Raw genomic sequence first — 25,709 nt, 5'->3', positions numbered from 1 at the left:
TCTGTTAATCCTGCTAGTTAAAACCAGTCGGCAGATGTTGGGTCTGACAAAGGCTCTGCACCGAGCCAAGAAACCAGTACTGGGAAATGAGAGGGAACCAGTTAGACAGGAAACCGTCTGCCTGTCTGTCTTTGCTCAGCAGTCTGCTCATCTCTGCGTCTGTCAAACCAGACGACTCAACTGTCCACTGCACTGTGACTGTCCAACTGTCCACAGATCTGTGACTGTCCAACTGTCCACTGAACTGTGACTGTCCAACTGTCCACTGCACTGTGACTGTCCAACTGTCCCCAGATCTGTGACTGTCCAACTGTCCACAGATCTGTGACTGTCCAACTGTCCACTGCACTGTGACTGTCCAACTGTCCACAGATCTGTGACTGTCCAACTGTCTACTGCACTGTGACTGTCCAACTGTCCACTTCACTGTGACTGTCCAACTGTCCACTGGACTGTGACTGTCCAACTGTCCACTGGACTGTGACTGTCCAACTGTCCACAGATCTGTGACTGTCCAACTGTCCACTGCACTGTGACTGTCCAACTGTCCCCAGATCTGTGACTGTCCAACTGTCCCCAGCACTGTGACTGTCCAACTGTCCACTGGACTGTGACTGTCCAACTGTCCACAGATCTGTGACTGTCCAACTGTCCACAGATCTGTGACTGTCCAACTGTCCACTGCATTGTGACTGTCCAACTGTCCACAGATCTGTGACTGTACAACTGTCCACTGCATTGTGACTGTCCAACTGTCCACAGATCTGTGACTGTCCAACTGTCCCCAGATCTGTGACTGTCCAACTGTCCCCAGATCTGTGACTGTCCAACTGTCCACTGTACTGTGACTGTCCAACTGTCCACTGAACTGTGACTGTCCAATACCCTGTGACTGTCCAACTGTCCCCAGATCTGTGACTGTCCAACTGTCCCCAGATCTGTGACTGTCCAACTGTCCCCTGCACTGTGAGTGGAGGAGCAGATTAACAGGTTGTATCCACAGGTTCTAACAGTAGCTTGTTGCTATTTGCCCATTTTTCTCATCTGACATTCAGACGTCCCCCCCCCCCCCCCCCCGTCCCCCCCCCCAGGGTTTAAGTCCGACCCCGCTGTTACCTTCTTCTCTTTGTAGATCCCGAGCTCCTTCTCCTTCGCTATCTTCACCTCCTTTTCTGGAAAGAGAAACGAGGAACAGTCAGAACACAAAAAACTCAAGAGATAAAGTCATCAACACAACACGGTAGAGTCACAACAAGTTAAAAGTAAACTTTGACGCAGATGAAAGTTAAATCCTGAAAGTACCTCTCTGCTCTTTGAGGTAGTCGGAGTTCTCTGCCATCCAGAGCGCCGTCTTCACTCTGATTTCTCTGTCATCCAGCAGGTACTGTAGAGCGGCACAGGTAGGTTCACACAGAGAACATCCATAAATCATAACAACGGGTTCAACATGTGACATGTGACAAAATCACACAGCCTCATGAAGACATTTAGATTATCCAGCTATCCATCAGGTTGAGAAGTTTCAGTGGCTCATTGGAACAAATGGTAATAACATATTACATATTATATTGTTAATGTATTTATTGATGTAAATATACAGTAAACATTATGAAATATTGTCATTTATTATTTCACTTGATTCACGACTTTTCCGAGCAGTTGAACAAGGACACATTGAACTGTTGAGCTCTTTGGAAAACAAACAAATTAATAAACACGACCTCACATTGTTTCAATCACATTAAGACACCGACTCATAAACCTGCGTCCATCAAAGTTTACAGATCAGGTTTGATTTACTGTAGATTTAGAGATCACTGAAATAGACTTGGACATTTTTGGGATAATTTCAGCTCCTTGATCAGAAGCTGGAATTGTCCTCGTCCCTCAGCTTCTCCGGATCAGATGGACTCAATGTTCATTGTCTTTTCTTCAGAAGCGAGAGATCCACAAAATCACTGCTCGACTAATCATACTTGATTTGTGTGAAGGTTTAATAAAATGCTAACGAAAACTCAGGCGTGTTTATAAGATCTGATCTGCAGAAGGTTCTTCTCTGCTGAGCCGAGAGGAACATGAACATTCTAGAAGGTGCGTGTGTGTGTGTGTGTGTGTGTGTGTGTGTGCAGATGGAACGAGGCTCATTAAGCAGCAGGTACGTACCAGCTCTATCTCGCTGTCATCTATCCCACTCAGGTCCAGCTCCCCGCTGTCAGCGGCGCCATCTGTCACAGACACACAAATCAGAGCGGACACACTTAGGAAATTTGCTGTGATGCACATTTTTCACGGCAGCTTCCTCGTCCCGGAGGAATCGAACAGGAAACAGCGTCCGGCCGACGGAACAACACCGTCCACATCCCGCTCGCATCTCGTCCTCGTGCAGCATCTTCCATCGGAGGCTGATCAGAGAATCAAACGCACTGCGACCGCCTGATAACACGTTAACAGGCTTAACTCACGCTCCGGCGGATCTACCTCTACACACTTTCTTTTCAATCACGATCTGCTCTCTAGATTGTGGCCTCGCTTTATTTCAGAAACAGAAATGCTGAAACGACAATTTGCCTTTTACACACATTGTATTCTCTCGCTTGTCCCTGCGTCTTCCTGCGTCTTCCTGCGATGGAGACGATTACATCAGAGACACAAGAGACGTTCTAACACACCGGTGAAAGAAAGACACTTTTAAAACGTCCCCAGGACACGACCGCTTCAATTATGGAAGAGAAAGACTCAGACACAATCCCACTGACTTTGATAAAGGAAACAAAACATGTTAAGTCTTTCACAGGAGTTGACAGTGGGAGAAAGGAATCAATAGAGATTCACTGCACAGATCCTCGGCCCTGATTGGCTGTCGGGGAACAAAGTGCGACTCCTCTCCGGCTGCACACAAACATCTGACAGACAATCAGGGTGGCAAAGATGGAGGAAGAGTTTTTTAAAGAGTCGTTTAGCTTCTGTCAGCTTTTCTGCCTTTGACGTGTTCCCAGGGTTCCTCCAGTTCCTCCAGTTCCTCCAGTTCAAACTCCCAACAGGGCGGCAGCTTCAAAGCACCTGAGTCACCAGGCAGCTTCCCCACTTCATTAAGGAGCAGGTGGAGAGAGAGAGAGGGAGGAGAGGAGGAGAGGAGGAGGAACACGCCCATCCTCCCACAGTGAAGGCTGCACAGTCGAGGTGAGATTATCTACTCAGTCATTTGAGTTCAGCTTCCTTAAAAAGTCAAACCCGCTGCAGAGGGAAGAGGCGGGTCAGCCGCTATCTGCCGGGCCCAGCCCTCCAAGAACTTCCTCTGCGTGAAGTGCGAGGGCGAGATAAGAGGGAGACGAGCCCGGGGGGAGATCGGGCGGCGCCGGGAGGCAGAGAGACTCAGAGCTGATAACACCAGTCCGACCCCGGGGAGACGGGGGGGGGGGGGGGGGGAGCAATTACCGAGATCTTATTCAGCCGCGGCTTTGATAAATCTACACTCGCTAATTTGATCTAAACCGTAAAAATCGCTCTTGGTGAGCGTGCAGAGGAATCTGCAGAATTTAGGTTCAGAGTTTAGATACCAGATTTTATTTCCACCTATTTTTGTCCTTTTTTAAAGATGAAACAGAGAGTGGAAGGCCCGAGAGGAAGAGGAGGAGGAGGAGGGGGAGGAAGAGGAGGCTGAGGGTCATGTGCAGTCGGATGTAATAAAGAATATTTTTCATGAACCTGGATTCATTTTTCTACTCCACTACCTGATTTAAGTCAAACAAAGAACATGAAGAGAATCGATGATGACGAGCACCTCTTCATCATCTTCTCCCATTTCACAGGAAACTCAATTAAATCTATTTTACCTCATTAACTGATCATGAAAATGACCATTAGCTGCAGTTTTAGTTTATTAAGACGCTAACAGCCGTGAAACGCTGATGAAGACCTGAACGACCTTCATCACATGTGAAGATCAACACATCTGGTTCCTCCTCCCACAATGCACCAGCACGGCAGGTCACATTTATCTCAGTTGGGCCACGACTCTTTTTCTGCTGCTTCTCTTTAAAGCGTCTTGTTCGCTCCCTCCTCAGGCGGCACGGTGAGGCAGCGGAGCGGCCACCGCCTGAGAAGGTGCCAGGTTCAATTTCTTTGAGGTGAACAGAACACCGCCAGCACGAGAACCAATCGAGGAAGAGACGGTGTAACACAAGTCTGATCGCTCTGCGGGGAAAGCACCGCCGCCGTGCCTGCGAGCTGTGAACTCATCAAAGACAGGTAATCTGAAGCCACGTTTACCCATAATGCCTCAGGAATACCCCCCCTGTCCCGGGGGGCGGCGACATGTCTGATGTGGTCAGCAGAAGAAGATGCTTCACTTCTCTAATACCAAAGAAGAAGAAGAAGAAGAAGAGAGAGGGGAGAACACAAAGGAGCTGAGACAACGTGCCCTGCAGGAACCAGAGGTGAGCAGGTGAAGGAGATCAAGAGATTTAAAAAGAACAGAGAGTAGAAAGGAGGGAGAGCTGGGGGGGGGGGGGACGGGGGAGAGAGAGTAATCAGAGTGAAGTAAGAGATGCAGAGATGTTAGAGAATAACATCTTCAAATCACAGTTAATCACCAAAACCATTAATTAGTAACGTTAATTAATCTTGAAACACTTTCTAACTGTGGCTCTGAGCCTCAAGTCACAGTTTCCTGCTGAAGGTTCTTTGTTTCATTGTCGTTACTCAAGCAAGAAGAAATAATGAATTTATTAGGGATTAATCCACATTCAGAGGTCCAATGTTTACTGGTTTGGGGTTTTTCTTAATCTTATAAATGATTCTCCTATGACCAGTTGAAGGTCAGATAAAGGTCAGATGTTTCAGGCTTTTCTAGCGACTTCTGAAAGCCGCTAACGTTAAACTCTCCTAATGAAACTAAAGACTTTGAGTTAATTAACAATCAAACCATCAGACTATTAAGAAAACCAGTTTGGGCCTTTTTTTTTTTCTAAATGGGATTTGTTGACAACACGACAAATAGAACATTGGCCTCATCCTTCAAGAGAGACAGGAAAAAAAAAACGTTTAAATGATAGAAGAGGAGATTCAGAGGAAACATGAGCGGCATGGGGGGGGGGGGGGGGGTAATGAGAAAAGAAGGCAGAGAAAGGAGAGAGAGGCTGAGCAGGAGAGATTAAGAGAGAAAGAATGAGGCAGGTCGGAGATGGAGAGACACAGGGACTGATGGAGAGAAGCAGCAGGAGGGAGGACATGGAGGAATGAGCCGGCAGCAGCTGAGAGACAAAGAAGGGAAGACGTGAAAGGACGGAGACAGCAGGTAAAGACACAGGCTGGAAGAAGGGAGGGCAGAAGAGAGGAAGAGTCGAGGCAGATGGAGAGAGAGAGAGAGAGAGAGAGAGAGAGAGAGAGAGAGAGAGAGAGAGAGAGTGGGGGGTTTCAGGGAAGTTCACTGATCTCCTTCTAATCCCGAGCCGCTGACAGAAAAGACGAGAGGAGAGGAGAGCAGGAATGAAAAGGAGAGAAGTCACAAAAGCCTCAGTCTGCTGACTCCTCCACTCCTCCCCTCCTCCACCCCTCCACTCCTCCACCCCTCCACTCCTCCACCCCTCCACCCCTCCGCCCCAAAACAAAGAGTGTGTGTGTGACGTGCAGGATGAATGAGGCTGTGTAGCCTCACCGATCATCCTCACTTCAAACGGCGCTCACGTTATCCCGACTCGCAGCTCTCCATGTCAGCAACAATCCTGATCCTCTCCCCGACACACAAAGCCCACCGGGCCGCGGGGCCACCGAGCCGCTGGGCCACAGGGCCGCAGGTAAAAGGTGGATGTTTGAATCTGTGGCTTCTCAAGGTAAATACAGATGTTTTTGAAAGGAAGGTTTTTGGGAAGATACATCTGTATTTTGAGAACAGTTTGTTTTCTTTAAAAAACAAATAAGAACTTTGTATGATTTGAGAGAGGACGATTATAAAAATAAACACTAAATAAATAATATAATTCTTCTTGAGGACGATAAGTTTGGGAGAAAGAAGAGGAATTCCTCTGTAAGTTATGATAAATGTGAGAACTTCTTTTTTTTGACAACTATTGTTTCACCACTGCAGCTTTATTTTGGTTCCTATTGAGTCCACGTGTGTGTCTGTGTGTATATGTGTGTGTGTGTGTTTGTGTGTGTGTGTGACCCACTTTACAACAACTACAACAATAGCAGGGTTTAGTTCTGTTCTTCTGCACGGAGCCTCAGCTCGGTTTGCTCTGATGCTCCGAGCTGCAGCTTCCACAGTCAGGAGCAAAGTGAGGAACGTTTTACCTGCAGTGTTTACATCTGACTGGTGCAGGGTTTGAATCCCCGGTCAGTCCACTGCCTCAGAAGCAAACACAGAAAGGAAGGCCCCCCCCCCCCCTGCAGCGGTGTGAGGTAACAAGGCTCGGTGCCAGCTCGGCCCCGGAGACACAACCAGCCGGTCCGGGCAATAAATAGAGAGAGAGATTCTCACTGACACTGGGCGAGGCAATTAAAACGTGACCTCGCCGACCTTGGAGGAGCAGAGTGAGCGTACGCCCACTCGCCCACCTGCTCCTCCTCCTCGGGACACAGAGTGGGAGCGAGGAGGTGCGTGGACGAGGGAGCTGGTGGACGGTCCTGGGGGCGAAGCGGCTCGCACACAAACGTGTGAAGAGTTGGACGAACTTCATTAAAAACACAAGTCCGGGGGTTTTCTACATTTTTCATACTGTCAACAAATCCTATTTTAAAACTACATTGTTTTTTTCCTATGACTTGTGAACTTAACCAAACCTTAACCTGAGGTGTTGGTAGAATCTATCCAGATGATTCAAAACCATAACGAGAAATACTGGAACAAATCTGTTGATATTTCAATTTCATCTTCAATATTCAAGACCGTTGTTCTTTTGACATTTTCACCAATTAATAAGCAGGGACTGTATTTGAAAGATAGTCAATGAAGCTGCAGCTGTTTCCTCTTTTCATGGAAATACCCAGATAATGCTAAATAATAAAATCAAACCTCCAACGCATCACAACGTCTGATCAGTGAGACGATGACGTCAGAGTTCAGATAACAACTCTCCAGGACAGACTCGTCCCTCAGGACAGACCCACACTGAACCATCACTTTTGTTCCCATGTTGTGAATGATCTCAGATCAGCTGCAGTCGCTTGTCCTCTCATGAAATACACACAACACTGATGAGAGTGGCTGCTCTTGAGTATATTGAATAAATAAATGTTCTGTCAATCGGTCCTGCTTCAGAATTCGGCTTATTTTCCAAAAACACAGATTTCACAGAGCGATGATGAAAGAATCATCGGCAGGGAGCGACTCTATAAAGAGTCTCACTGGACGGACGGAGGGAGGACGAGGACGAGGACAAGGACGAGGACACGGCTGTAGGATTTTGGAGGATGACATCATGACAACGCTGTCGTGCCGGGGAATCAAACTCATGAAATGTCCGACTGACGCCACAGGAACGTTTCGCCAAACGAACGAGGATGATTCAGACTCAGCAGCTCCCGTGCTACAAACCACTGACTCATCTGCATGAGACACATTTACTAACTTTCTATTGAACTCATCAGAGGACGAGACGTCAAATCAAAAGGGAAGGAGAGAGCTGCCTGTGATCTCCTGCTGGAAACACACTCTTCTTCATGTTTCTGCTTCTGTGACGGATTCTTCCATGTTTGGCTTCAGTTGAAAAGAAGCAGGAGTCACGTCGCTGATTCAAAACAGAAGAACCAACCTAAAAATATCCCTGCAGCACTGGTTTGTTAGATTTCTGTTCATCAAAGACATGTTCTATCTGAGCTGGTGTTTCCTCGTCCTTCCAGGTTGACGTCTTCGTCTTCTACGTGCGTCTGGCTCCTCTTCTTCACCCTGAGATATTTGGATTCTTCCAGTTTCACGTGTTAGGAACCTCTTCAGCACGTCCACCTGCTCACTGTGGATTTTACTGCTAAGGAAAATGACCGCAGCTGGTTCCCCAAAAGTAATGTAACAGTGATGTAACAGCCAGCGGCGAGCGGCCTCCTGCTAAACGGTAGCTGTCATCTCCCGTCAGGCTGCTTCCTCTTCCCTCCTCGGGCCAGAAGACACATCAGCTCCAATCACAGCTGGCTGCTGTGACGGGCGGCTGCAGCCGTCTCACCAGAGAGACAGGCCGCTAACTGCTCACACACACACACACACACACACACACACACACACAGACACACACTATTCCACTCCTCACTGCTGCTGAGCTCGACCTGAGTCACTGAAGACGTTCGAGAGTTTCTCCTCTGAGAGAGAGAGCTTGAAATAAACAACTTATTTACTTCCACCTCTTCTCATTCTTCCTCCTCTGTTCCACAGCTTTCTCTCCTACTTTCTTCTCCTCCTCCATCTTCCTCCTCTCCTTCCATCTTCTTACTTCTCCTCCTCCCTTTATCTTTCTTTTTCATTCTCCTTCTTTTGCCCCTCCTCTTCTTCCCTATTCTTCAGCATCAAACTCCTCCACTTTCTTCTATTTCCACTTCTTTATCTTTTCCACTATTCCATCTTCCTCTTCCATCTTCTCACTTGTCCTCTTCCTCCTCCTCTTCTCCCCCTCCTCCTCCTCATTGACCCATCTCCCTGCGCTGTCATCACCTCTCTCTCTCTCTCTCTCTCTCTCTCTCTGTGTCCATCCTCTAGTTCTATCACTCTCCTCCTCTGGGAGCTTGTGTCCATCCCACCATATGTGCTTCCACTGTACTGCCCCCGGCCCTGTAACTCCCCCCCCCCCCCCCCCTCAGGCCGTCAGCTGTTCCAGCAGCGACCGAGCAAATGGACGAGTCATTGAATGGATCAGCAGCTTGAATTAATAACGAGGTTTTGACTAATTAAAGGGACAATGCACTCAATTTTTACTGTCCCACAGCAGATGATGGCCACAGGTGTTAAACTGAACAACACCAGTAAAATCAAATATTTATTTGACAGATTCACGTCTCTCAAATCATCTCAACCCCCCCCATGTTCTTTTGTATTAGGCTCTATACTTGAGTGGAACTTTATCATAAGAAGCTGTTTTCAACTGGCTCGGACATTAGGGTTCCACATGAAGCCCTTCTAGAAGATTACAGACTTCATTGCATGTTTGTAAACAGCTAAAGACACGAAATCTTATTTATTAAACTTTACTTTTTGATCGGCATCTGAAAATGTGAATTTTTAATCCAGTATTAAAGATAGTGACAGATTATCTCTCCCAGTAGTTTGGTCACAGTTTATTTAATGTCCCTTGAACTGGAGGAAGAAAAGTGTGTAACTGAGATTTTCCAGCACTTCAGTTTATTTTTACAGTTACACACATAAACAACTGAGATGTTTCCTTTACAACTCATTTGTCACAGATTCAGTTTTTAACTGTTTCAAGCTTCAAAACAGAGAAATTCAGCAGATGTGGTGAGATCGATCTTTAAATGTCCGAGTGACGCCTCCTTTGTTTCTGGAATCTAAATTGTAAGACGTTATTTTGTAGGCTTGATGTATATTGGGGAAACCAGTAAATAATCCTTTTGCCTTTTGTTTGAAACCAGTGACCTCCTGGTTTGAAGGTCTGTCTCCTCCTCATTAGCATCTAAAAAACCACAACACAAAGGAGCCGGCCTTCTCCTTTCTGCAGAGCCGACTGCTGAGGAGGTGAAATGTGGAGCTGCTGAAACAGAGGATGAGCTTTTGCATTTCCTTTCATCCCTGAACGAGTCCTGAGTGGACACAGAGAGAGAGACGAGACAGATGCTGCTCATTTGAAAGACAATAATTGACTCAGCAGAGCCGCTGTCAGAGCTTCCACCCCCCCCCCCCCCCCCCCCCGAGCTCTGAGGGAAAGATTCACTGGAGTAATCGCAGCGAGCGAAGAGGACAGAAAACGTTTCAGGACAACAACTCACAGAGTCCATTTCCCTAAACGCAGCCTCACACCTCGGAAATAGCTTCAGAAATAAGGTGTGAAACCGAGTTAGCTCCCTCAAAATGAAGTGGACTCTTCAAAGAGCCAAAAGGCCGAAACTGAAAATCTGGACGTTCACACACCTCTCTCACAAATCCCTCGTTCCCCGGACGATCGCAGGCAATAAAAGCAGCAGAGTGGTTTGACAGGAGCCGGGGGGGGGGGGCGAGCTCACCGAGGTAGTTAAGGTCAGGCCAAACGTCATTGATTGAACTAAGTGCTCCACTGGAAACAGTGGGCCTCAATCAATGAGCCTCTAATGGTGCGGGGCCGAGCTCCCAGAGGCCGCGGCCACAGACCAGCGTCACATCCTGAGGCGCTGGAGGCACCGACCCTCCGCCGGCACCAACCCTCTACCGGCACCGACCCTCTACCGGCACCGACCCTCTAGAGGCACCGACCCTCTAGAGGCACCGACCCTCTACCGGCACCGACCCTCTACCGGCACCGACCCTCTGCAGGCACCGACCCTCTGCAGGCACCGACCCTCTACCGGCACCGACCATCCGCCGGCACCGACCCTCTGGAGGCACCGGCCCTCTACCGGCACCGACCCTCTGGAGGCACCGACCATCCGCCGGCACCGACCCTCTGCAGGCACCGACCCTCTACCCGCACCGACCATCCGCCGGCACCGACCCTCTGGAGGCACCGGCCCTCTACCGGCACCGACCCTCTACCGGCACCGACCATCCGCCGGCACCGACCCTCTGGAGGCACAGACCCTCTGGAGGCACAGACCCTCTGCCGACACCGACCCTCTGCCGGCACCGACCCTCTACCGGCACCGACCATCCGCCGGCACCGACCCTCTGGAGGCACCGGCCCTCTGGAGGCACCGACCCTCCGCCGACACCGACCCTCTAGAGCAGTGGATCCCAAACTTTTTACAGTCGCGTACCCCTTCAGACATTCAATAACCAGCTACGTACCCCGCGCAGCACGTGCGATAGGAAACAAAAGATGTTGAGCTATGCAAAACCTAAATCAAATATTTCCCCTGCGTACCCCCTGAACCACTTTGCGTACCCCTGGGGGTACATGTACCCCAGTTTGGGAACCAATGCTCAAGAGGCACCGACCCTCTACCGACACGACCCTCTAGAGGCACCGACCCTCCGCCGGCACCGACCCTCTAGAGGCACCGACCCTCCGCCGACACCGACCCTCTAGAGGCACCGACCCTCCGCCGACACTCTGCAGACACCGACCCTCCGCCGACACCGACCCTCTACCGACACGACCCTCTAGAGGCACCGACCCTCCGCCGGCACCGACCCTCTAGAGGCACCGACCCTCCGCCGACACCGACCCTCTAGAGGCACCGACCCTCCGCCGACACTCTGCAGACACCGACCCTCCGCCGACACCGACCCTCCGGTGAATGAAAACACCGGGACTCTGACAGGCCGTCGATGAGGAAGTGAAGCAAAACAGAGCGAAGATAGAAACAGAGAAAAGAGAAGAGATTCGACTGTTTCGGTGACAGAACTTTCACGTGGTTCATGATCACTTGAGATTTAAAACGTGAATATTCTGCTCACACATCAGTAACTAGCCAGGTTTATTACTTTCACTGAACGATCAGCTTCATTAATAAATCATCAGGTAATTACTGGGCCTCATTGACCTGAAGGAGACAGAGATTAAAGCTTCACCTGAGAGTCGATGAGGACAGAGACATTCTACCTTCATTCATTAGTCCGACTCGATTACTAAAAAGAATAATTAGTGTTAATATTTAAGTTTGCATCTTGAAAATCATCAATTCTCATCAGACTAAAGTGTTTTCGGTGCAACAGGAAGAAAAAGCTTCTCGTTCCAGAACTGAGATCTGAAAAGTATCTGTGATAATGACAACAAGCAAACTGTCGTCTGTGTGGTTTGTTTCCCTCATTGCTCTCATTTCCTCAGAGAATCCAAAATTACAGCCTCTTCCACTTCCTCAATGTGCCCTGCCCTCCACTAACAACACACTGACACGCACACCGACACACACACTGACACACACACACAAACACACGCACAGAGATGAAAGGCTCGGCCCTAATGACACGCTGCCCTGTCCACTTCAAACATTGAGCTCGAGGGAGGCCATGGTACCCCCCTCCCCCCCCACATCTCCACCACGATCAGCAGAAGCCTGAACCAAACCAGGACCAGCATGAATCCACTGAACCTCCATCAGCTCCAAACTCCAGAGAGGAACACAGGAACACAGGAACACAGAGGTCTGAGGAGGTTTCTAAAACCACAGACTAGAACTGGAAAATACAAATATATCAGGATGAAAACGAGGAGAAGACAAAGAAGAAGATTTAAACTCTGAAAGACGATTCGTTTTGTGAGCTTTTGGTGAAGCCGGTGTCGATGCGCTATAAACAAAAAACAGGATTTATACGTCCTGGCTGCGACTTCCTGCTGCTCTACAGACTCACATCCCCTGAACGCTCTGGAGATTCTCCTGCTGTGTTAATAACACAAACTCCAGAAAACCTCCGGACTGAATTATCCAAAGACTGTGTCTGAAATTGTTACACAAACACACACAATGACGTAAATGTAACTAGACACACTAACAGGGGCAGGAAGTATTTTTTTTAATTTCTCCAAATCTCAATAACTAAATCAGAATTACTCAAACCAGTCTGATTACAGAGAGTTTCAAAAAGGAGATGTAAAGGTTCAGTGACGCTCCACCAAGCGACCGTCACAGAAGAAGCAGAGAAGAAGAAAAGACGGACACCCCCCCCGGCTCTCCTCTAGTCACATGACTCATGGTGAGATCAGCCTGACGTCCGACAGTCGAACCTTCAATCAATTCCACTTTTCATCTTTATGTTGATTCTGTGGTTCATGGACTGGGAGAACCGTGACACGTCCACTCGGGGGACGATGAGTCAAAGTAACGTCACTCCAACAAAAATCTATTTCTAAAGAAACCGAGACGAATTCATAATCAACATAAAAGCCAGTGATTCACGGAGCGCTGCGTCATCAGAGTTCAACAGTTGAGGCTCGTTTCACTCTCAACCTCGTCCCGGTCCCGTCTCTGGGACGTGAGGACGGTGGAATCACCCGGAGACATGTCCCTCAGCTTAACGGCTGCTTCGACCCGAGCTCCACACGGTTCAGGGTTTTATGTGTTTAATTTAACAACCTGGATTAATGACATCCACATTAACATGTTTTAGTTTTAAAAGGTATTTGAGTTTGAGAGAAACGTAGAATCGATCGATCACTTTCTCAATCCCTTCATTCAGCACCGTGCGATTCCCGTCCACTCACAAAGCACTTTATTAAAAGACAAAGACCCAGGTCAATATTGGGTTGACACCAGGGGGGTGGGATTCAAACCTGCGACTTTTGAGCTACAGGATTGTTCTCCAAACACACAGCTGCTCCCCCCCCCCCTCCCACACAGCACACTTCCCCTCCCACCCCCTGGCCTCTCCTGACGCCCTGTCCTCCCACTCCGAGCAGGGCAGATGTGGCTGAGTGGCACCGTTACCACGCATCCATCACCGCCTCTGCACACCCAGATAAAGAAGGGGGGGGGGGGGGGGGGTGCTTACGCAGAACATCCCACTCGTGCAATTAGGTAATTATGGCCAGTGAGTGATGGGTCCCTGTAGTTGTTTTATTTTCACAAGCGTTAATAAGTCAGGCTCACAGAGGTTTGTTGTTTCACTGCGGCTGAAACCTTCCGTCTGGTTTTGGTTCATTTTGGTTCACGGCAGCTTCTCCACTTAAAGGGCAAGTCCATCGTTTCACCAATAAATAGATCCTGTGACCAGGTGCTGTGTGTGTGTGTGTGTGTGTGTGTGTCCGGAGCCCGATGCATGTTGTTGTCAAAAAACAGATGGATGAACCAATGAGACGTGTTCCTGAGCTCGATCGGACCAGAGAGCGAACAATATGGATTTATTAGGTGGATGCTGATGTCGATATCAGGGAGTAAAAACATATCTAATACAGATTTATCAGTCAATATAGATAATAGATGACAAAACGTCAATAACATTTCGTTATCAAACCCTCATGATAAGGAGATGTTAGTGAGGTTTTATATTTTATAGTTTACTCACTAAAAGAAAAAGAAAACACAAACAACCACGTTTATAGAACTTGAATTAATAAATAAAATATGTTTTCTGATGTCAAATATAAACCTAAAATCAGTCCGATTATATGGGACCTTCATATTTTTGTTTGTAGGCTTTCTGTAAAATTCTGAATTCACTAGCAGACCCTGTTCACACACCAGACACTGGATGACCTTCACCACAGGTTCATTCCTCATCTTCCTCACATTCCACCTCCGATCCTCAGATCTCTTTTCTCCTCGGCTCCACATGCAGAACAGAAAATCATCAACACCAATTTCCCTGAATATTTGTTTAGTCTTTAACAAACAAGACTTTATATAAATACGCCTCCATCCCTGAGTCATAGTCTGTTTATTTATTCAGGCTTGTTCTCTTATTGTGCCGTGTCTCATATCATCTTACATATTCATTTATATTGTTCGTGTGTGTGTAGTAATCTGTTTGTTTTAAACTACATGAATAGAACTCGACTTGTTATTAGACTCACGTTCTGCCTGCAGTGATCCTGAAGCACCAGTCGAAGCTGTGGGGACATTAAAAGCTTCATGAATCCGTGTCGTCAGGTCCAAACTGTCTCTTCACCGGAGAGGACACAAAGTGTTGTTTTGTGTTAAAGCTCTTTTCTCCCGGCGTCATCGACCGACGTCAGCCTGACTTCACAGTCACAAGGTTCTGGGTTCGATGCCCATCTCTCTGTGTGAGGAGTTTGTTCTCCCAGCGTCAGTGAGGGTTGTCTCAAGGTCAAAGGACGTGCAGGTTCATTTAAGAGTCTGAATTTCCTTCAGTAGTGAATTTGAACATCAGAAGTTTCCAGCACACGTTCGATCTCAGAAGGTTTTGCTCCGTTTTCCCACCGTTTCCGTCCTGAACCGAATGTTTGCTCTAAACGCTGTGCGACAGGTTTCAAGGTCAAATCAGCAGCGACGAGGATGTGAACCTTTTCCATGTTTAAAAAGACTGACACATTAGATTCTAATGTTGTCGAGACTATAAGATAAAGTGTGTTTTAATGTCATCTACCTCCGAGGTTTCTTCCACAAGAACGGCAAGATTGACCTTCTCAGCTGCCGTAGCTGCAACACTTATGAATCACAGCAGTTTGATTGCAGCCCTGACCAGACTGAGTCCCGCCTCTCGCCCACTAACAGCTGTGATTGGCTCCTGCTCAGCCAGTAGTCTGACCAATGAATGGATTCTTCGAGAATCAACTCAACACGCATGTGACTCGAGATCAGACTTGAAACTCACATCTATCCTACCACTGCTTCCTGTAGTTTCTTCAGGTTCTCGTTGAGGACTTCAGTTTCAGTCTTCTCTCCAGAGACATGTTTGACGCCAACGTTCCAAACAACAGCAGCTTGTTGACCCGAATCAACAACAACAACAACAACAACAACGACCTCCAGGATGAAGAACCTTCTCGTCTCCCACACATTTCATTCGCAGCTCAGAGAATTTAATTCTGGAGCAAAGTTAATCATGACAATTAAACCTGAGAGACAATGTGGGACTTGATTATGGATCATCATGATGATACAGAACCATCATCGGTTCAGACTCCTCAGTCTCATAAAGACCAAGAGCTCATAAATATGAAGCTTGGAGGTGTTTTATTAAAAGCTGCAGATTCTTCAGATTCTTTGGCTCTAACTGTTTGTTCAGTGGAGATTTATTAAACACACCCGCTCGCTCCACATCTGCGTGGATCACACAGACCACACGTTCAAATGCAGAAGAAGCTTTTAAAGCAGAAGACAAATCTAAGAAGAACAAACAACGAGGAACATGGCAGCGATTCTTCTATCATAGAGAAAACCTCCAGTCGAATGAATCTGATTCCTGTGAAACCAAACCAGCTTGTTCTGCATCAGACAGAACCGTGTGAGGAACTCACCGTTCTCCTTCTCGTGTCCGATGCAGTTGCTGATGGACTCGGAGAGGCCCAGGGTGGAGGCCGTGGGCATCCTACCCAGGATGGACTCCAGCGTCGGGCCTTTTCTCCTCGGAACACCCCCCTCCTCCTCCTCTTCCTCCTCCTCCTCCTCCTCGGGCCTCTTCTTCTCCAGCTTCAGCAGAGCCTCCAGCGTGAGCTCGCCCAGCTCTTTGCCGAAGTGCTTGGCGACGGCCTGAAGCTCCTCCTCCGCCTCCTCGTCCCCGTCGTCTGAGACTTTGGACGACGGGGAGAGGACGTCGTCTTTGACATCTTCTTCTTCTGGTAAAGAGACGGACAAGAGTGATAACAATAGAAATAAATTAAATTGAAAAGAATAATTTAATTGAAAAACATACATTTTTGGACAAAAACTATATAAACCACAGACAGAGGAAAAGGATGGGAAACAATGACATGCAGGCAAAATAATTGGGATCATAATTCTGGTGTCTTTCCTGGCGTCCTGGCTGCTGATTGAAACGTGTCCTTAAACTGGACACAATTAAAACGTGTCCTTAAACTGGAGACATTTAAAACGTGCTCACGCAGACTTCAGCCCACGAGTCACAGGAGCAACTTATCAGTCGTCGGCCTGACAAGAAACGAAACGCTGCCGGATCTGAGGGCGCCGCAGCAGCTGGACCCCCCCCTATCTGCACTGTGTGTGTGTGTGTGTGTGTGTGTGTGTGTGTGTGTGTGTGTGTGTGTGTTTGAGACGCAGACAAAGACAGAGAGCCAGAGATAAAGAGCCAAAGGTAGAAGCAGATAAAGACAAAGAGCGACAGGGAGTGTGATCTGATGAGCTATTTTCCGTGGGTGGGCTTCAGTGTGTGTCAGTGTGTGTGTGTGTGTGTGTGCGTGTGTGTGTCAGTGTGTGTTTCAGTGTGTGTGTGTGTACTTATATCTTTGTGAGCACCATTTTGAGCATAGACCTTACTGGGTGAGGACATTTCATTTAGAGCCACAGAAAGAGAAGTTTTGCTGCCGGCCTCTGTTTTGTTTCAAAACTCCTTCATTAGTTTGAAGATAGAAATGTATTAGTATGGATGTGGCCTTAGGTTTCGGCTCAGTGTTAGGAGGGTAGGGCCTTCAGTTTTTATGATTCAGAGAAGGAACTAGAGAAAGCCTTGATGCCAAAGAGCGTCCTCACTAAGATAGAAGTTTCCCCACTCATCACGTTTTTGAGCCCTAGAATGAAGCTTTCGTAAAAGCTGTTAATTGTAGTTTGAAAACCAAGGGTTGCGTTAAGTTTTGTAATAAAATGAAAACGTATGAGCAGGGACAGAGCCTTAGCATGTGTGTGTGTCTGTGTGTGTGTGTGTGTGTGTGTGTGTGTGTGTGTGTGTGTGTGTGTGTGCACGTGGCCCTGCTCCACACCTTGTTTAGTGTAAGCAGCGTACACTCCTCTCAGTTTGGGTCGGACGCTCTCGAGCTCGGCATCGATCTCATCCTCGTAGTCGTGGATTTCATCTGTTGAAGATTAAAATGAACGATTCATTATATTCATCATAACAGAGACTGAAGAGAAGAAAGAAAATCAGAGGCCGAGTCAGAACGAGTGTATGAAACCTGCAGCGAACACAAATTACACTTGTGGTGCTTTTTATGATCTTGGCTGTCACAGTCCTGAAACGCTTCTAACCCTTTAAATTACTTTTCCCATATGGTCTGTGATTATAACAGAATATGTACTGTGGCATGATGTATGGTTAATTACATGGTGGGCAGAAAATAGCTGCTTTGAACAGAACATGGAGAGTTTGACTTTGCAGTGGCTCGTTGACGAGAACAGGACGATGCAACCGGAACATATGAATGTGAGGAGATATCCTGGAAAGATAATGTTCCTTAAAAGAAAAGAAAAACATCCAAACAATCATACCTTCCACGTCGTCCATCTTTTTCTTCAGCTCCACCTCCAGCTGGAAGAAATACAAATCAGTGATTACAGGGTGGATTGAGAGAAACATCTGGATGGACCAGGCACAGGCTGTGTATTAATGACGTGTAAGAACACAATCATCTGTTGTTTACATTTATCGAGTGTAAGAGCGGCTCAGGCTCAAGTCAATTTCTCATTTGTTTTCTCCGTTGACGTTAATCTGACGTTAAAATACTGGAAACAATGGAAAACACTGTAGGAATAAGACTGTGTACATCAGAGTGAAGGATCTACACATCCCATAATCCACTGTGAATAATCCCTTTAAAAAAACTTCAAACACTTAATACACCTGAGGATTGTGGGAAGTGAGGTACTTCTCTCAGACATAATTCTAAATATAATCAATACTAGCTTATGAATAAAAACATGTTGGGATTGGCTTGATGTGATGATGTATTGGTATATAGGGTCTTTTAAACATTTATTTATGTATAATGTATACTTGAATATAATCTACTAATAGTTTCCAGAATGAATTTAGTTAAAAAACTGTTTTCTAATTTTAAATATAACTTGTTTCTTAACTGATAAATCATTTCATAAACTCAATTAAACCAAATTAACTCGGATACAAATCAATGAATTGAATACCTTCAGGATTTAAACTGATTATTTATTCCATGTTTATTACCCAAAATTATTTTCTGGTCTTAAATATTTGACAAAATGCCTCAAAATGCCAGAGAATGTTAAAAACAACCTCATTTCAATATGAATATTTAAACATGTTCAATCTTTTCTATCACACGTCTCTACAGAGAAGAAACAAGGTTCTGCCTCCGAGTCAGAGCAGGAGACGTACAGATCAGTGACCTCCGACAGTTTCACTTTAAAGGTTAATATCCTTCATTAACACCTGAGGGCTGCAACCAGTCATCAGGAAAATATAAAGGTGAAATATGAATAGTATAATAAAACGTCACAAATAGATCTGCTGCGCCTCCTGGTGCGTACCTGCTTGATCTTCTTCTTCTTCAGTCCGTCCGTGTAGCAGGGCGGGTCACACTCCTGGTCCAGATCCACCCGCATGAACTCCTCGATGGTCAGCTCGCTGGTGGGCGTGTTCTCAAACTCATTGAGTCTGAGGCCGGAGAACAACCGGGAACAGGAAGACAGAATCAAGCTGGTGACGAGTCGGAGGTCGTCCTGTTCAAATCACGTCCCACGTAACAAAGCCTCAGTACATGGATTAGAATATTCTTCCCCCCCCCCCCCCCTCACCTCTTTCTCAACGTGCTTTCACACACTTTCACGACGCTGACGATTTCCTTCACCGTGCGACAGAAGTCGTGCATTCGAGCGGCAACGAGGAGAGCTGGAAACAGGAAGAGGAAAAACACTGATGAGATTCAACCTGAGACAACAGCCTCTAATCACGTCTGTGTGGACTTTATGCACTGAACCGAGTCTAGAGCTAAATTTATACAAGTACAAACCCCCCCCTCCCATCTGTGTATAAAGATGGACGCCACTTCCTCCCACTATACAACATCAAGCTCCAGTGAGTAGATATTTCTGGTGCCGTCTCTGAACCTGTGGGATGAGTTTGTTTGACTGAGGTGAAGCTGCTTCTCTTTCTCAAACTGTAAAGTGACCTGCAGCAGATAAAGAGCTGCAGCTGCTGCTCTGAGATCTGTTCACCTGTTTACACAAAGCTCAGTGGAGCTGGACTCACAGAACCTGAATCAGCTGTCGTTGACGTTGATGAGTTCCAGGTTCAACAGGGACAGAGCTCAGGTCGCCTGCTGATCCTAAGTTTATTAATATGGAAAATATCACGTGTCCAAGATTAGAAGAACAGTGAACTTCCTCTGTCCCTGAATAATTCACGTGAAGCAGAAACAGGAACAATTCTCCAGATACGCGTTCTACAGATATCTGGAATTAGTGGATGCATTCGATATTTTCATATATATATAAAATAACGATGTAACAAAAGTACACATTAATGATCAGGACTCAGTCAATGATGTGACTCAAACTCAAACTCAAATACTATGTTTTGGTATCCAGCTGTTTCTGAACATCTGGAGGACTGGAGGTCAGACCCGACAGGACGGGGGCACCTGAGTCCGCAGAGCCAACTGTCCCCCCCCCCCCCCACACACACACACACACACATATTTCCAATAACTGCACCTGACCAACAACTGCACCTCCAGCCATCCCTCTGTCAAACTCCTGAAGTTTGCCGACGACACCACCCTTATTGGATTAATTTCCAATGGGGACGAGGCCGCCTACAGAGAGGAAGTTAACAGCCTGGCTTCCTGGTGCAGCCAGAACCACCTGGAGCTGAACGCTTCAAAAACTGTAGAGATGGTGGCAGACTTCAGGAGGAGCCCAGCCCAAACCGCCCCCCTCACCATGTGCGACTCCCCAGTTAAAACAGTGGAGTCATTCAGATTCCTGGGGACGATCATAGCACAGGACCTGAGGTGGACGGAGAACATCACCTCCATCACCAAGAAGGCCCAGCAGAGGATGTTCTTCCTGCGGCAACTGAGGAAATTCAGCATGCCGCGGAAAGTGATGGTTGAGTTCTACACAGCCATCATTGAGTCCATCCTCACCTCATCCATCACCGTTTGGTTCGCTGCCTCCACTGCCAAGGACAAGGGCAGACTGCAGCGGATCATTCGGTCAGCTGAGAAGGTCATCGGCTGTGACCTGCCGGCTCTCCTAGACCTGTTCCACTCCAGGACCAGAAAGAGAGCAGGCAAGATCATCGCTGATCCTTCCCATCCCGGTCACCACCTGTTCCAGAGACTTCCATCTGGGAAAAGGTTCCGGGCCGTCAGGACTAAAACCTCGCGTCACCTGAACAGCTTTTTCCCCATGGCAGTGGGGCTCACAAACAAGCCCCCCCCATCACACTGACTCTGCTGACCCCCCCCCCCCCCACCCTCGCACATAATTTATAACACTACATTATTGGCACTACCACCAATCTTTGCACCTTAAAACCGCACAAAACACATTTACTGTATATATTATTTTTTCGATATTGTTGTTTTTTATATTGATGTTTATATTGCTCTATATTGTTGTTTTTTATATTGTTGTTTGTAAAGTGCACCAACCACACCAAGGCAATTTCCTGTATGTGAAAATATACAAGGCAATAAAAAGAATTCTGATTCTGATTCTGATTCTGATTTCAAAAAAAGGACTCACAACAATGTTAATATTATGCAATGAGTTACAGTTGAGCCTTGAAGGAGAACAGTTATATAAGCGTCATTAGTGCTGCTTCACTCCAGAGCCTGTTTAAAGATAGATGCTTCTACTTCCACATGCACACATCTAACAGCCTCCAGGACCGAGGAGCCGGCTCGGAGCTCCACTGAGGACTTTCTCAAACATCTCAGCCCCATTAGGATGAAACTCCATTACTGCTGGTTTTCCTTCTTCTTCACATAGAGTTCACTTTGTCTCTTCACATTCACGACCCGTTTGTCCTTGAACTCACCGAAAGGAAATCAGTGACGTGGTTCTACTTCCACCGGAAAGAACTTTCTCCAGGAGCATGTTCCTGGAGCTTCACCGGCGATAGTTACATCGGTTTTGGGAACAAACTTTTCCTTCTTCCAACTGAGTGTATCCTCCTCAAAGATTTATGATGAGCAGTTAATTATTCAGGCAATGCAGCAGAGGAACGGAGAAAATGGAAAATTGAAACCGTGAGTGTAAACACGCAGCGAGCAGGAAGACAGGGTTTCGGTTTCAGGAAGTCGGAACGGGTCGACCTCGAGTGGATCAGGGCGACAGCGGGCGAGGGAGGAATCATCTTCTAACATGTGACTTGTAGGCTCGACTCTCGACTCTCTCATCAGGACGACCTATGACCCTCAGCCCTTAAAACCTCCATCAGAGGCTTCAGACCTTCAGGCCTCTCTCGCTCCAACACAAGGTCAGTTTGAGGACTGGAACCAGGAACCTCCAGGCTGCAGCTACCCCCCCCCCCCCCTCCCGATATCAACACCCTTCACTGTCTGTCCACCTTCGTCTCACCTGCTCCACAGAGTCCCGACGGCCTTCGTCCCGTGTGCATCCAGTCCCTCTTCATCCTCTGCACCAGTCTCATCGCCGTCATGGCCACGTCGTGGTTCTTCTCACCAAACTCCAGCAGCTGGGCGAAGCGTGGGATGTAGAGGCACGGGTCTGATGGAGGCAGGAGACGGGGGGGGGGGAGATTTAAGGGCCTGATCATAAGAAACCAAACTTCAAGGCAACTAAAGAGCTTGTGTGGTCAGACTTTAATTATTTAGCTGTGTCTTAATGAATCAGTAGAATATTAAATCACTCATTTCAATCACATTTGGAAGGTAAGAGATATTTTTTATCTAGATAAAGATGGACGACATGACAGCTCCCAAATCTGAAGCCAAATCACCTTGATCACCCCCTGGTGGCTGGCGGCAGTACAAGTCATAAACTCTGCCTCCTCCATGTTAGCGAATGGGACATGGGCCAAACTAAAAACACCTTTAACTTTTTGCATAAATTCATATTGTCCCCTGATCGTCAATCTTTATTTACTGTTTTTGTGCAAGAATGGATGTCATTTGCTCAAAGGCACCAGAGCAAGCATCTGAAAGGACTTCAGCCTTCATGTTAATGTACTCGTTAGAGACTAATATCTGTTTTGGTGCCACCGGACGAATCTGCTGAGGCCAAAACTTTTCCCAATTAACTGCCAACGAGTCCCTGGGACCTTAGTTCACGAGCCCTGCTTCACCTCAGAGCAGTAAACAAACCAGAAGCAAAGTCAAAGTCGGGTCATTCCTTTTTTTTCTGATTCAGATTAGCACCTGTAAGTTTCCCAGTAAAACCAGTCTCCTGCTGCTCTGCTCCACCAGAGAACCAGAGGATTAGCGTTTAGCTCCACAAAGTTCACCGCAGAGCGAACAGCCTGTTTCTTATTCAGAGTCTCTGTCCAGATTTTCTCAGCTGGCAAAAGGATACGAGCGGGCAGCCGTCCAATCACAAGCTCCCGTCTCGAGTTTCTCAGAGAAACTCGAAATCATAAACTTTATGGAAAACGCTTCAGATGCAGACGAGGAGAAAAACAACAGAACCACCTGTTTTTGTCATGAAACCCTGTGGCAGGTGTCCAGCCTTTGTTTTTAATCCTATAAATGATTTAAACATGTGAAGGAATTTGACTTAATAGAGAAATTAACTGGATTCTTTGTTCCACTACAGCCGGGAGACAAAAGGTTTCAGGAGGTTTGTGCTCAGCAGTGACGGTGGAGTCGAATATCTTTGAAGTTAGTAGAGAGCGGTCCAGTGGAAAGCTGCTGGAGCCAGCTGGTAATAAGATCCAGGCTGATCCCTTCCCCCTCCGAGCCGTGTAATGATACGTCTGCAGAGCTGCCCATCGCCGCTCGGAGCTTCACTGGAGTGTCTGTGAGCGCCGGGCCAGAAAAGATCTCCACAGAAAAGAAATAAGAGGCTGTTTAGGGGAAATAAATCCACCTTAAATCCCCCTTCGGCTGAATATAATCAATCTGCGCTGCTCAACCCGACCGGGAGGCGCTCTGTGATGGAGAGCTGCAGTTTACCTTTTTCATGCCCCCCACTTTACCTCAGCCGGCCTCGACTCCTGGCTGCTCCCGTTCCCCAGAATTACTCGGACCGCCTGGGGAGACGGGCCCTGGACTCGCTCCTTTCAATCAGACGTGAGAGCGGAGCTGCATGAATAGCATTAGAGCTGCGAGGAAGCTGTTCCCTCAGAACCCAGACCTGTCCGTGGGCCACAATACATTCTGGTCTATTTTCTGCTACCGCGGCTGCAGGAATTGGTCGCTGGGTTTCTGGGTTTTGCTCAATGGATTTTATATCTGTATTATGGTTAGTGGGAGACGTCTGGAGAGAAGCATGTTCTCATCAAATCCTCACGGACACCGATGAGGTTTCAAAGCATTTTCTGACAGAAACTCCACTGGTGCTTTTTCAGATTCTTTGATATGATGTCACGTTGTTGATTTGGTCAGTTATCAACAGGAATAACTTAGTTAAATTAACAAAAGGCTGCTGCAACAAAACACAACAGAAGTTTCCAGGTTTTCCTCAAAAAAGTAGTAAAATATAGATTTTTGAAACAAGAACAAAATCCTGAATCTGCCAAAATAAGGCTAAAAACACTGATCAGTACAAGTCTCAGTCAAACGTGTTTTGTCTCTTTGTGATATTTTCAGATTCTGAGGTTTTCTTGACTCAGAGAAGCTCATGCTTGGATTTGTCATGCGCAGCCTGGACGACTGCAGTTCTCTGTCAACAGCTCGTCCAAATAAAACAATCCCTTGATTACATCTCATCCCAAACTCAACCGCACCAGATCAAAAACATCAGACCGTGGAACTCTGGTTCTCCGGTTTTCAGAACACGGTTTAAAATTCTCCTCCTGGTCTACGAGGCTCTTCATGGTCTGTCTCCACAGGACTTATCGGACACGCTGTCAGGTTCAGGGTCCCGGCAGATCTCTCAGGTCACAGGGTGGAATTCTCCATGAGCCTGGAGCACTTTCTGATCTCTCTCAGTATTTATGCTCCTGAGGAGCTAAACAGTGTCGAACTGTTCTTCTTAACTACCTTAAAACTTCATAAGTAAAGCTTTTCCTCCCGAGTCAAGGTTTTCCCTCAGCATCACATGTATTCGTGCGTTTATATGTTTACATTACAGTGTCTATAACCATGTAACGTGGAAGGTAACTACGTAAATGTAGTGTACTTAATATTGCAGTTTAATATAAAATATGATAAATTACTTTAGAGTGGAATGTGATGTGGAATGTAACTAAGTAAATGTACTTAAGTAGTGTACTTAACAATACTGCAGTTTAAATATTAGATTCAGCAACAACACTTTACTTTTTTGTTTAAACTGCAGATGCTACTGTAATGAGTTACATTCCTCATTACAGTGGCATCCATGTAAACCCAGAAAAGTCATGCAGTCAATTTTGTATTTAAACTGCAGTATTATTAAGTACATTACTTGAGTACATTTACCTAGTTACATTGCTCATTACACGACAGTCGAATGAAAAACTTTTCTTCTGTTTTAATCTCTTAATTCTTATTTGTATTATTAATAATGTATGCTAGTCAATGGAGGGGATTTGTTCTACCAAAACACCAAATGTTTAAAATATATCTTTATTTTATAAACAGATCACAGTCCTGAGTTCAAAGTGTTTATTAAACAGATTATTATTCATTCTTTCCATCTTTTCTTATCCTTTATAACTCTATCTGTGTTTCTCCACAGGCTCTAGTGAACGGGGAGGAGGAGGAGGAGCCTCAGGGCGGTGACGCACTCTGCGGAGCTGAGGAGGGAGGTGCTCCGGTCCTAGTGACGTCTGCGCCGAGCCGCACTCTGATTGGTCCTCGCTGAGCTCCGGGCGTCCGACGAGATCACGACGAATAAAAAAACTAAAATCCGCTGAAAGTGCGGACACATGACGGATCAGCTCCGCGGCGCAGAGAAGCTCCGGGACAGAGAAGCTCCGGGACAGAGAAGCTCCGGGACAGAGAAGCTCCGGATCGGGACACGGAACCTCCGGGACATCTGCTCCGGCACCGGGACGCGACACCTCCGGGACTGCTCTGCGGGCTGCGTGCGGAACCCTGTGCGGGGACAGAGGACGCGGAGGCGGGCGAGAGGACGCGCTCTCTCCGGATTATCCGCTCAGCGAAAAGGGAAAACAAGCGACGCTCCCCCGGTTGGATCGA

The 25,709-nt window shown here is 47.0% G+C and overlaps 1 protein-coding gene across 1 annotated transcript in view; it reads right to left on the bottom strand.

Moving 5' to 3' along the window:
• Positions 1-25,709, bottom strand: part of LOC128450988 (transcription factor IIIB 90 kDa subunit) — a 44,592-nt gene that overhangs the window by 1,375 nt on the left and 17,508 nt on the right. Inside the window, exons 6-14 of the mRNA XM_053434757.1 lie at positions 21,985-22,134; positions 19,192-19,285; positions 18,925-19,051; positions 17,908-17,947; positions 17,403-17,495; positions 15,987-16,304; positions 2,164-2,225; positions 1,303-1,384; positions 1,117-1,172 (exon numbers count right to left, since the gene is read on the bottom strand). Of these exons, the coding sequence (XP_053290732.1) occupies positions 1,117-1,172; positions 1,303-1,384; positions 2,164-2,225; positions 15,987-16,304; positions 17,403-17,495; positions 17,908-17,947; positions 18,925-19,051; positions 19,192-19,285; positions 21,985-22,134 (1,022 nt within the window). The remainder of the gene's footprint in view (positions 1-1,116; positions 1,173-1,302; positions 1,385-2,163; positions 2,226-15,986; positions 16,305-17,402; positions 17,496-17,907; positions 17,948-18,924; positions 19,052-19,191; positions 19,286-21,984; positions 22,135-25,709) is intronic.

Source organism: Pleuronectes platessa, chromosome 11, assembly GCF_947347685.1.
Source record: "Pleuronectes platessa chromosome 11, fPlePla1.1, whole genome shotgun sequence".
NCBI classification, from domain to species: Eukaryota; Metazoa; Chordata; class Actinopteri; order Pleuronectiformes; family Pleuronectidae; genus Pleuronectes; species Pleuronectes platessa.
This window is presented reverse-complemented; position numbering and strand designations above follow the sequence as displayed.